The 12078-nt window shown below is 36.4% G+C and overlaps 1 protein-coding gene across 3 annotated transcripts in view; it reads left to right on the top strand.

Moving 5' to 3' along the window:
* Positions 1-12078, top strand: part of LOC105468297 (integrin subunit alpha V) — a 92298-nt gene that overhangs the window by 56205 nt on the left and 24015 nt on the right. For all 3 annotated transcript variants that reach the window (XM_071073027.1, XM_071073028.1, XM_071073029.1), the window contains 5 exons: positions 1437-1628; positions 4382-4427; positions 6550-6657; positions 9573-9631; positions 11155-11309. In XM_071073027.1, the coding sequence (XP_070929128.1) occupies positions 1437-1628; positions 4382-4427; positions 6550-6657; positions 9573-9631; positions 11155-11309 (560 nt within the window). The remainder of the gene's footprint in view (positions 1-1436; positions 1629-4381; positions 4428-6549; positions 6658-9572; positions 9632-11154; positions 11310-12078) is intronic.

The raw sequence follows: 12078 nt of genomic DNA on the forward strand, positions 1-12078 counted from the left end.
CCATGAGACAGTGAGGCATGGCTTATTAAGGAGCTGTGAGACAGCTCGTGTACATTAAGGAAATTGAGGCAATTTGTTATGGCTGGTACTTAGAGTCTGTGATAGGCAAGATACGACATGTCCTTGGTCTCATGAAGCTTATGTTCTGTAGCTTACTTATTTTGTGTGGTCATTGAATAAGTAAACAATGGGGAAATCCAGATAGTGATAAAGATGGTGGATTTTTTTACAAGGCAAGGTAATATAATAAGAGTTTTGGGATAGAGAGGGTGATAGAGAAAGTAGGGGGTTGAGGGGGTGGCACACTGCTGCATAGGGTAGCTAGGGAATAGCTTGCTGACAGAATGACATCTGATCTAATGTCAATGACATTGATCTATCATTGGGACAAATAGAAGGAATAGAGTTGTAAAAGCTCTGGAGCAAAAGCTGTTAAGGCAGAGAGAACAGCAAATATAAGTCCATAGTTGGCAACTAGCTTGGGGTGTTTAAGAAACAGAAAAAAAGGCCAGGATTGCTGGGAAGAGTAAATAAGGGTAAAAAACTGGATGGTGTGGGGGTGGGGATGGGGAGAAGAATGAGATTTGCATACTAAATAATGGGAATACCAGGTAGGGTTTAGAACTTACTCTAAATGCTTTGGGAACTAATTGAAGGATTTTAAGAAGGGGATGGGTGTGACATGATATGGTGAATGTTTGGCCCTTTAGAAGAGAAAGTTATAGAGGCAAGGGTAGAAGTGGGAGGCCTCTTAAAAGGCTGTTTAAAAGCAAAATACGGCAATGACTTGTCTAGGGTGGCAGCAGCAGCAGAGAGAAGTGGGCAGATTGGTAATATATTTTAGAAGTAGAAAAGATCATTTGGTGTTTGGGGTTTTTTAAAGATTTAAAATGTTATTCATTTATCTTATTTCAGTGTAAGTTGAGCAAGATCAAGATGAAGTCACAACTTTCAAATTTCTGAGCAGATTGGCTTCTGTTCAGAAAAAACAATACCATCCGTAAATAAATTAACTAGAATTTTGAGAGTGAAAATAAACTTTAGATGAATCTTTTGATGTGCCCTTCTCCCATCCCCTACCTCCTAGTTTTAACGAGGAAGCATTTGTGGTCCAGAAAGTTTAAGTGATTTGTTTAAGGTCAGAGCCAGATCATCTGGCTCTAAATTAATGTCTTTTCTGTACAGTTTTGCTTGAGTTTCCTTGAATTAGATTATTGCTTGTGGATAAGGAGTACCCTACTGAACTTCAAATTAATATTTATCATGATAAATGGGTTCTATAAATATTAAGATCTGTACAAATAATTACAAGTACTGAAACATTTTTCTCTTCATCCTTGTCCTCTTCCCCCTCTTCTCTCGTTCCTTCCTCATTCTTCCCTTTCTTTTCCTCCTGCTTCTGTCATGCTCCTTCCCCCTCCTCTTTTTCCCCACAGATATTGCAATTGCTGCTCCATATGGGGGTGAAGATAAAAAAGGAATTGTTTATATCTTCAATGGAAGATCAGCTGGCTTGAACGCAGTCCCATCTCAAATCCTTGAAGGGCAGTGGGCTGCTCGAAGCATGCCACCAAGCTTTGGCTATTCAATGAAAGGAGCCACAGATATAGACAAAAATGGATATCCAGGTGCTGTCTTATCAACACATAGAGCCCTTAGATTTTTCAGTCCTAATAGCAAATAGTATTAGTTACTGTTCTTGATTTATATTATAAATTATTGCAATTCAGTATTTCATGTGTTGATCAAACCTCTAAAATATTCAAGGCATCATTCCCATCACCTAAGAGGATATGAATAAAAGTCAGCTGTCTTTCCTGGGAGTGTATACAGTACACTCTGAGTTTCTCCTGTAGTCTTTAATGAAATGTCAGAGAAGAGTATTACAGAAGCTATAAACAAAAGCTAAATGCTCATTCTAAGCTGTTTTAATGTTACCTATCTTTTTTATTTTTTTAATTATGTAGAATTTATGTACTTGACTAATAGTTGTGATTTTTTTTTTTTTTTTTTTTATGGACAAGATATGGCTCTGTTGCCCAGGCTGGAGTACAGTGGCACAATCTTGGCTCATTACAGCCTCCACCTTCTGGGCTGAAGCCATCCTCCCACCTCAGCCTCCTGAGTAGCTGGGACTACAGGCACGCACCACCATGCCTGGCTACTTTTTGTATGGTTTGCAAAGAGTGGTTTTTGCCATGTTGCCCAGGCTGGTCTCAAACTCATGAGCTCGAGCGATCCACCTGCTGTGGCCTCCCAAAGTGCTGGGAATTAATACATGAGTTAATTTAAGCTCATTTTTGTAGCTCATTATTATACCATTTCTGAATGTAAAAAGAGACTGAGAAAGGCAGTTTGCCCAAGTTGCCCCCTGCATGGGTCCAATAGAGCAAGCAAGACCTTTTTCTGGTTCTTACACACTTTGAAGCATTATAAATGTATCTAGGATCAAAATAGATCTTTTCTTTAAATGAAATACAGTGTAGAAAATTTAGATGACCTTTGTGTTGAAACACTTAATACGAGCTCAATATACAAGTATGTTGGTCTGTTTCCAGAAATAAGACATGAAGTTGATTCTCATAAATTAATATTATTTTAGAGTTTTTTTGTTATAAGTGCAATATATTATAGAACTTTTAGAAAATACATCAAAGCATATCTTTTCGATTTTTTTTTTACTATGCAGTCACACACATTTTTTTAAAAAGGAAATCATGGTTTTATATGCTGTTTATGGTGTGTTTTATTCAACGTTTCAGGAACATTTCTTTATTACTCTTCTAAAACATGAATTTTGTTTCCCTTTGTAACAAATAGCTGTATCGTATCTTATTTACCTTATTTTGTGGCATTTTTATCTTTCTTCATAATTCTTTTGCATATCTCTGATTATGTCATTAGGACAAAATTCAAGAATCACTGTGTCAAGTGTGTGCACTTCTTTTTTTAAGGATGTTGATACACATGGTCAAGTTACCATCCCACTCCCTCCACAGGAAGGTTTTTGTCAACTTTTTAAAGCACTCACCAGCAGTCAATGAGTCATTGTTTTCCCACACTTGTGCCTCTTTTAAAATAATTTTAAACTGTATAACAGGTGGACTGGGTATTTTAACTAACAGTTTGTGATTCTAGAAATAAGGCATGCGTTTGATTCTTTTTTTGTTTTTGAAACTAAGTCTCGCTCTGTCACCCAGGCTGGAGTGCAGTGGTGTGATCTCTGCTCACTGTAAACTTCACCGCCCAGGTTCAAGCGATTCTTCTGCCTCAGCCTCCTGAGTAGCTGGGATTACAGGCAGGTGCCACCACACCTGGCTAATTTTTGTATTTTTAGTAGTGATGGAGTTTCACCTTGTTGATCAGGCTGGTCTTAGTCAGGCTGGTCTCAAACTCCTGACCTCGTGATCTGCCTGCCTCAGCCTCCCAAAGTGCTGGGATTACAGGCATGATCCACCATGCCCGGCCATGAGGTTGGTTCTTCACTATACACAAATAAAAATGATTATTTTTACTAATAATCTAATGTATAGTTAAGAATCAATCTCATGTTGTTATTTGTGTATATACATATTTACTTCTGTGAATTTCCTTTTTGTGTCTTTTTTTCTTCTTTGCTACTGGGATGGTATTTTGGTTTTCTTTCATTCATTCATTTTTTAAAAATTTTCACAGTAACTTAAATGTTACGAATATTAACTCCTTAACGCTTGTATGTATTTTCTAGTTTGTCACATTTGCATTTTGAGCTTAAAGTTTTAAACTTTTATGTAATCAAATCTCTCTGTTTTTATGTTTTTTTTCATGTGCTTTTCTGTTTAGAAAAGACTTCCTCAAATTTAGCTTGGGTATAGATAGAGCTATGAGCTGTGAGATAGAGCTCTCATTTTTCTTTTCCTGAACTGTGAACCAGTTGAACCAGTGGCATATGAAAACTAATGTGTTTCATTCTTGCTGATTTGAGTGCTGCTATCATATTTTATATTTATATGTATATACATATATATTATGTATAGGAAATAGAAAAGAAATTTTACAATAAGATTGTAAAATCCACAGGCATCTATAAAGCTTTTTCCTTTGGCAGTATGTATGTTTGGCAGGTGTATGCTTATCGTTGCTACTTTTTACTAAATATTCATTTAAAAGATTTATCTCCACCTAGATGAAAGTCTACTTTATAATAAGCATTTTCTACTGATGGTAGTTTGTTTACAGTTTTCATATATTTTATCCTTTTATATGATATCTTACAACCTCTTAATGAATAGTTTTGAGAATATGTTCAAGCCTTTTTATGTTCATTGAAAATTTTATAGAATGGTATATACATTTTAAAAACTATTATCATTATTAACATGTTTTTCCATTCTTTCTTAAGACTTAATTGTAGGAGCTTTTGGTGTAGATCGAGCTATCTTATACAGGTGAGCATTTTCTGTATCCTGTAATATAGGAATATTCTGAATTATTTGAACGTTTTTTAACTGAATTTTAGTTTAATTTTCTTGAAATAATGATAAAATTTGTTCTTTCTATTCATGATTTGCTGCAGGCAAATAGTATTATTTTTATTGATACGTAATAATTGCACATATTTATGGGGTACATGTGATATTTTGATACATTCATACAATGTAATGATCAAATCGGAGTAATTAGGATATTCATCATCTCAAACATTTATCATTTATTTGTGTTGGAAACATTCAGAATCCTCTCTTCTAGCCTCTCTTGTAGCTATTTTGATTTTTTCTTTTCTTTGGAGACAGAGTTTCGTTGCAATGGGACCATCTCAGCTCCCTGGAACCTCTGCGCCCTGGGTTCAAGCCATTCTCATGCCTCGACCTCCCAAGTAGCTGGGGTTATAGGCACATGCCACCACACCGGCTAATTTTTGTAATTTTAGTAGAGACAGGGTTTTGCCCTGTTGGCCAAACTGGTCCTGAACTCCTAGCCTGAAGTGATCCACTCACCTCAGCCTCCCAAAGTGCTGTGATTACTGTCATGAGCCACTATGCCCAGCCAGCTATTTTGAAATGTACAATAAATTATTGTTAACTATAGCCAATCTGTGGTGCTATTGAACACTGGAACGTCTGTCTTTTTTTTTTTTTTTTTGCCCAGTCTGGAGTACAGTGGTGCAATCTTGGCTCAATGCAACCTTCGCCTCCCAGGTCCTAGTGATTCTCGTGCCTCAGCTTCCCGAGGAGCTGGGACTACAGGCATGCGCCACAACACCTGGCTAATTTTGTGTATTTTTGGTAGAGACAGGGTCTTGCCATGTTGCCTGGGCTGGTCTTGACCTCCTAGCCTCAAGTGATCCACCCGCCTTAGCCTCCCAAAGTGCTGGGATTACAGGTGTGAGCCACTTTGCTCGCCCGTTCTTTGTCTTTTAAATTATGTTCAAAGGTATTCTCCTGTAGTTTTAATCTCTCTAAAAATTGTCTGGGTTTACATTTTCCTATAAGAAGCAGGAAATTAACCTCATGCTTATGTCTTGGTATTCTCTGACCACAAGGTTAGTATCTAATGAAACCCGAAATGAATATTTTTACTAGAGCAATATGTATGAATTTATATATTTCTATTTCCCAATTTCTTATATATCCCCAGTTATTCTCTGTATTTCATCAGTTCCTCAGAATATCAGTTGGCATCCCAGGTAGTTAAGATGTTTACATATCTATGATCTGAGTTTATACATGGCAGGAATACTAACATTAGTGCTGTGTAGAGTTTGTGATGGGTCAATTTAATTGTATACTATACAATAACTGTATACTATAGTAATTGTAACTATACAATACTTAACAGATTTCAGAGATTTATCATTTTGAGACAGGCACATTGATTGACTTGAGCCCGCTGTATCTTTGTATAGGATTTCAACCTGTGTATCTGAACTCAGGAAAACTGTATTTATTTTAATTTATTGTTTTTAGTTTTTTAAATTGCTGTTAATTATATAATGTATGTGGTAAAAATGCAAACAGTACAAGAAGGGTATATAAAAAAATGTTTTCCCTCACACCAGCTAATAATTTATTTGTTTCTTCTATTAGAAATATTCTATGCATTAAAAAATCATATTATGTATGTATGTATGTTTATCCGTAGACATCCTTTGTACATTTTGGGGTTTTTTTTTTTTTTTCTCTCTCACTAAAACTATATGTTGGTTATGTCTTAGAGGTCATTGCGCTCATTTTCTCCATGGTAGTGCAGTGAATTTGGTAGATATCTCACAACTTATTTAGCCATCCTGCTTTAGTGACTGAATTCATATAGGTCAGCCATTGTCCCACTTTGCCTGGAACTGAGCGATTTCTCAGGATGCAGGAGTTTCTGTGCTAAAATTAGGACAGTTCTGGGCAACTGAGACATTTGATCACCTACAGTTATGTTGTTCCTGTTCCTTTTACTATTACAGACAATACTTTTAGTAGACATTGTACTATATATGTAGTGAATATGAACCAAAAATATTTCGATCAACCTAACTTTATAAATAACTTTTTTCTTCATCTTCTTTTTTTCCCCCACTAGGGCCCGACCAGTTATCACTGTAAATGCTGGTCTTGAAGTGTACCCTAGCATTTTAAATCAAGACAATAAAACCTGCTCACTGCCTGGAACAGCTCTCAAAGTTTCCTGGTAAGGGTATTTGTTTAATAATAGTTATTATTGTGATTATTGTTCAAGCACTGTAAGAACAATTGAAAAGTGAAGGTGGTAGGGCTGAAATATTGCTAAAACAGTTTCTGTGAGTATACTGTTTTTTCTATTCTTTTTTATTTGAAGCAAGGTCTGCCTCTGTTGCCCTGACCGGAGTGCAGTGGCACAACCACAGCTCTCTGTAGCCTTGACCTCCTAGGCTTAAGTGATCCTTCCACCTTGGCCTCTCTAGTAGCTGGTACTACAGGCGTGTGGCACCATACCCAGCTAATGTTTTAAATTTTTTGTAGAGATGGGATCTCCCTATATTGCTCAGATTGGTCTCGAAGACTGCTGTGCTCAAGCAGTCATCCTGCCTCAGTCTCCTAAAGTGTTAGGATTATAGGCGTGAGCCATTGCACCTGGCCTTATACTCTATTTTCATGTTATAAATTGGATTATAGAAATAGTGCTCCAAAAAAGAGCTGTAAAAATACTCAGTAAATTAGTATGAAATTAATTTTTAAAGAATTATGCATGGTCAATGAATATTTTCAAAAAGAAAGAAAAGCTAATAAGATCTCAGTTCATTTATATGTAATTCCAAACAGGCCCATGAACAATTAAATTTTTAAAAGATATCTTGTTTTTCAGATTTAATATCTGTGAACAGCAGCTGTTTGAAAAAAATTATTTTGCTCTAGTATATTTTCTGCTTATTCCTTTACTAATTTCCAAAGAAAAATATAATATTTTTTCATAAGTTAAATGTCTGAATTCTTCTCTACTCCATTCTTTCTCTCATCTTTGTCATTTGTATGCTACTTCAGTAATTTTTGCTCTATTTTCATTTTTTTTATATATATATATATATATATTTTATTTATTTTTTTTTTTTTGAGATGGAGTCTCGCTCTGTCACCCAGGCTGGAGTGCAGTGGCCAGATCTCAGCTCACTGCAAGCTCCGCCTCCCGGGTTCACGCCATTCTCCTGCCTCAGCCTCCCAAGTAGCTGGGGCTACAGGCGCCCACCACCTCGCCTGGCTAGTTTTTTGTATTTTTTTAGTATAGACGGGGTTTCACCGTGTTAGCCATGATGGTCTCGATCTCCTGACCTCATGATCTGCCCGTCTTGGCCTCCCAAAGTGCTGGGATTACAGGCTTGAGCCACCGCGCCCGGCCCATTATAGATATTTTTTAAGTTGTCTCATGCTTTACCTCATAGTATTTAAAAGCAAAATGTAGAAACGAGTATCTTTCTCATACATATCAATATAAATATAAAACTAATGAAAAATCTTGACCCATATACTACCAAAATCACCATGAGTAGTCACTCATGAGTTCCCACTTTGGGAAACACTATTTATGTTCCTTACTTACACAGAAAATTTGCAGAGAACTTATGATCAAGGAGGAAATGATTGGTACCTAGAGAAATTTTACTTCAAAAGAGCCAATTAAAGATATTTTTCCTGTATTTGCTTTTTAATATTTTTGAATTATAGTTATTACAGTTTTGAAATTTTCATTTCTTTAATTGGATTACATTAAAAATTCAGTAATATTTGCTCTTCATTTTTATTGATTGGCAGTGAAGTTGTTTTCAAGATTTTGCTGTAAGTTTTTCTGCTTTTCTACTCTGCATACCTCTGTGAAGTTGCCAATAATCTGCTTCTAATTATGTTAGTAATTCAGAGGCTTCAAATGCACTAACTAGAGCAGTAACATCATATGATTTTTGAGTATGGCACATAGTAAGAAATAACATTTTGCATTATAAACACATAAAAGTTATTAAATCAAGCATTTCAGAAAATCATACTTACCTTCGATACCTAAATCAGTTTTATTTATTAAAAATTTTTTCTTGCCGGGCGCAGTGGCTCATGCCTGTAATCGCAGCACTTTGGGAGGCCGAGACGGGCGGATCACGAGGTCAGGAGATTGAGACCATCCTGGCTAACCCTGTGAAACCCCGTCTCTACTAAAAATACAAAAAATTAGCCAGGTGCTGTGGTGGGTGCCTGTACTCCCAGCTACATGGGAGACTGAGGCAGGAGAATGGCGTGAACACAGGAGGCGGAGCTTGCAGTGAGTCGAGATCGCGCCACTGAGTCTCAAAAAAAAAAAAAAATTTTCTTAAGATGCTGAACACAACTCATTCAACCGATTTCAAAACCTGCTACTAAATGTGAAGAACACTGCTGTAAAGAAGATTGCTAATTAAAGAAAGCTTTGGTGGGTCTTTTTATCAACAGGACAATTTTTAAAATCTAAACTGTCAGCTAGGCACTGTAGCTCACGCCTGTAATCTCAGTAGTTTGGGAGACCCAGGCTGGCAAATCACCTGAGGTCAGGAGTTTGAGACCAGCCTGGCTAATGTGGTGAAACCCCATCTCTACTAAAAATACAAAAATTAGCCGGGTGTGGTGGTGCATGCCTGTAATCCTAGCTACTCGCGAGGCATAGGCAGGAGAATTGCTTGAACTCATGAGGCAGAGGTTGCAGTGAACTGAGATCATGCCACTGCACTCCAGCCTGGGCAACAGAGTGAGACTCTGTCTCAAAATAAATAAATAAATAAATAAATAAATAAATAAATAAATAAAAATCTGAACTGTCATTTCCCGCCTTTAGATTTATCAACAGGTTCTATAAGCTTGAGAGGAAGTTAGGACATTCTTTCTCTTTTTCTCATCAAGGTACCATGAAAGGAAGTGTGCTTAAATTACTGAAGGATGAGTTAGGTTAGTGTATAGAGTTTCATGTTTTTAGAATAATATTAAGACATGAAGAAAGATGTAAGGCTTCACAATACAAACTATGTATTAGAAAAATTAGATGTGGATGATAATAAAAAATATGTCTAAACTGGATTATAGGATTTATGTATGTTTTTTATTTTTCCACAGCTTTAATGTTAGGTTCTGCTTAAAGGCAGATGGCAAAGGAGTACTTCCCAGAAAGCTTAGTAAGTGTTCTATGAAAAATCATATTATTTTAATGATACTGCATACACAGCACGTAAAAAATATTTTAGAATATTCAAATAGTTACTCGAGTTGTTACAATTTTTTATTTGAATGTTTATGTTTAAAGGCATTTAAGATTTCAACATAATTATTATATTCTTTGGTAACTCTTAAGCTAATTCAAAACTAATACACTTATTTATGGACATTATGAGCTAAATAGCCCACAAAATGGGAAACATGACCTTTGTAAGGTTAAGCAGTTACAAATGTGAGGTAATGAACTCTGGGGAGGCATGAATGTTATTGTTTGTAAGTAGATGATCTGCTGAGAAGTCTGTGTTTTATGTCTTGGGGCAGCCCCCAGCAATCTCAGGAGTAGAGGTGGTTTAGAAATAGTGAGAAGGAGGAGAAAAAGTTTTGGTCATGCAAAACTTTTTTTGTTTAATTCACACAGCAAACTCTACTCTTCTTTTCCTAAAATGGTTGATGTGGTCCTGAGAGCAAGATAGTAGTGTTAAATAATTATTGCAAAGGTTTGTCAGTATGTTAATGGCAAGTGGTAAAGAATAATAAAGCAGAGAAGAAACTGAAACCGTTGGGTGTGTGTTTGTGTGTAAAAGTTTACACAGGGCAGCCAAGCAAGGTCTCCCTAGGAGACAACTTTTCAGTAGAGACCTGACGGAAATGAGGGAGCTTTGGGATGTGTGGAGGAGTGTTTGACACAGAGGAACTAGCAGTTTCAGCAGGCCTGAAGCAGGAGATATGCTCAGTGGTTGAGAAACAGCATGGAGGACAGTGTGGCCAAGTAGAGCAGAACATGAAGCAAAATAACCCCGGGTGTTTGCCCAAATTTGAAATGGTCAACTTTTAGAGAAACTAGTAACGTAACTTCTGGTTTTAAAGATTTGCACTCTCTTAAGAAACTACTTAAAGAACTGAATCTTACAAGGCAGTAATCCTAATTGCTACATACTTGTTTTACAATGATTCTTGATGTATTTAACTCTGTTTGATCACTTGCTTCCTGAAGGCATATTCATCTGACAATTTGATATGATAGCTTCACTGGAAGCAGGAGTTTCAAGTGGGGCAAACTGTTCATTCATCATAGTGTTTAATATGATGGTATGAGTACATATGAGCAAATACTTCTTAATCAAAATCAGCAAGACTCTTGCTACTTGAATTTATGGTGGAAGTCTTAATTCACATGTTTCATCCTCTGGATTTCCTCCTCTCAGCTTAAATTAAACGATAGCATTTCTCCTGTCTGATAATTGGCTTACTACTATCATTTTTGGGGGAATTATTTATGACATTACTTAGGGAAATAATTATTATTAAATTTTTTTCAGAATTAAGATGTTATAGTCTCATTATAATGTAATGACATTTTAAATTAATTAGAAACAATTTACTTCTTAAGGAATAAAGATCTCTGTTTACATGAAAACTCTAGAGTAGAATAGATAGGTGTCCATAAAGAATATGTTGGTTATAAATCCTTTGGTTTACGTAGATTTCCAGGTGGAACTTCTTTTGGATAAACTCAAGCAAAAGGGAGCAATTCGACGAGCACTGTTTCTCTACAGCAGGTCCCCAAGTCACTCCAAGAACATGACTATTTCAAGGGGGGGACTGATGCAGTGTGAGGAATTGATAGCGTATCTGCGGGTAAGAGATAACTTTTCTGCTAGCTTGTTTTTCCTTTTCAGTCATTAGTTTTTCTTTTTTATCTAAATGATTTTCACTTTCTGTAAATTAGTGTTAGATCAAAAGGAAAAACAGAAAAATATACAAAGGAAATTTAGCTTTGTAAAGTGTCAAACCTGAATGATGAACTACTACTTCTGGCAGATTGGATATTACAAATGGCCTTTCCACAACAATACTACTGAACAAATTATGAAAAACATATTTGTTAAATGCAACTGGACTTTCAAGACAGTAAAAGAAATCATCAGGGTCCAAAAAAATAATCAATCAACTAAAAAACTCCAGTTGCAAAAATCTGAATTGTGGAGTATAAGCAAATATATGAGCCAGAGTTGCTGGCAAAGGATGAAGCTGAAGGAGAGGGCAGGTGGTAATTGCAGACACCAGCACAGGAATTCCAACATATGTATAAGGCTGAGTGTTCTTACGACAGAGGTGCGTCCTGATTCCAGCAAGAGCCAAATGTAAAACCTTGCTGAAGGGGGGCTATCCAGTATGGGCCCCAGGATTTCCACAGGTTAAATTTGATGAAATATGAATTCATTAAACACACACACACACACACACACACACACACACACACACACACACACACAAAGAAGCCACTAGAAGAAGCATCAGATTTTAGAACCGCAAAGGCCAGTTACAGAGTACAAATTTGTATAAAATGTTTAAAGAAATAAAGGGGCTGGGCACAGTGGCTCAAGCTTATAATCCTGGCACTTTG

Source organism: Macaca nemestrina, chromosome 11 (assembly GCF_043159975.1).
Source record: "Macaca nemestrina isolate mMacNem1 chromosome 11, mMacNem.hap1, whole genome shotgun sequence".
In the NCBI taxonomy this organism is placed as follows: Eukaryota; Metazoa; Chordata; class Mammalia; order Primates; family Cercopithecidae; genus Macaca; species Macaca nemestrina.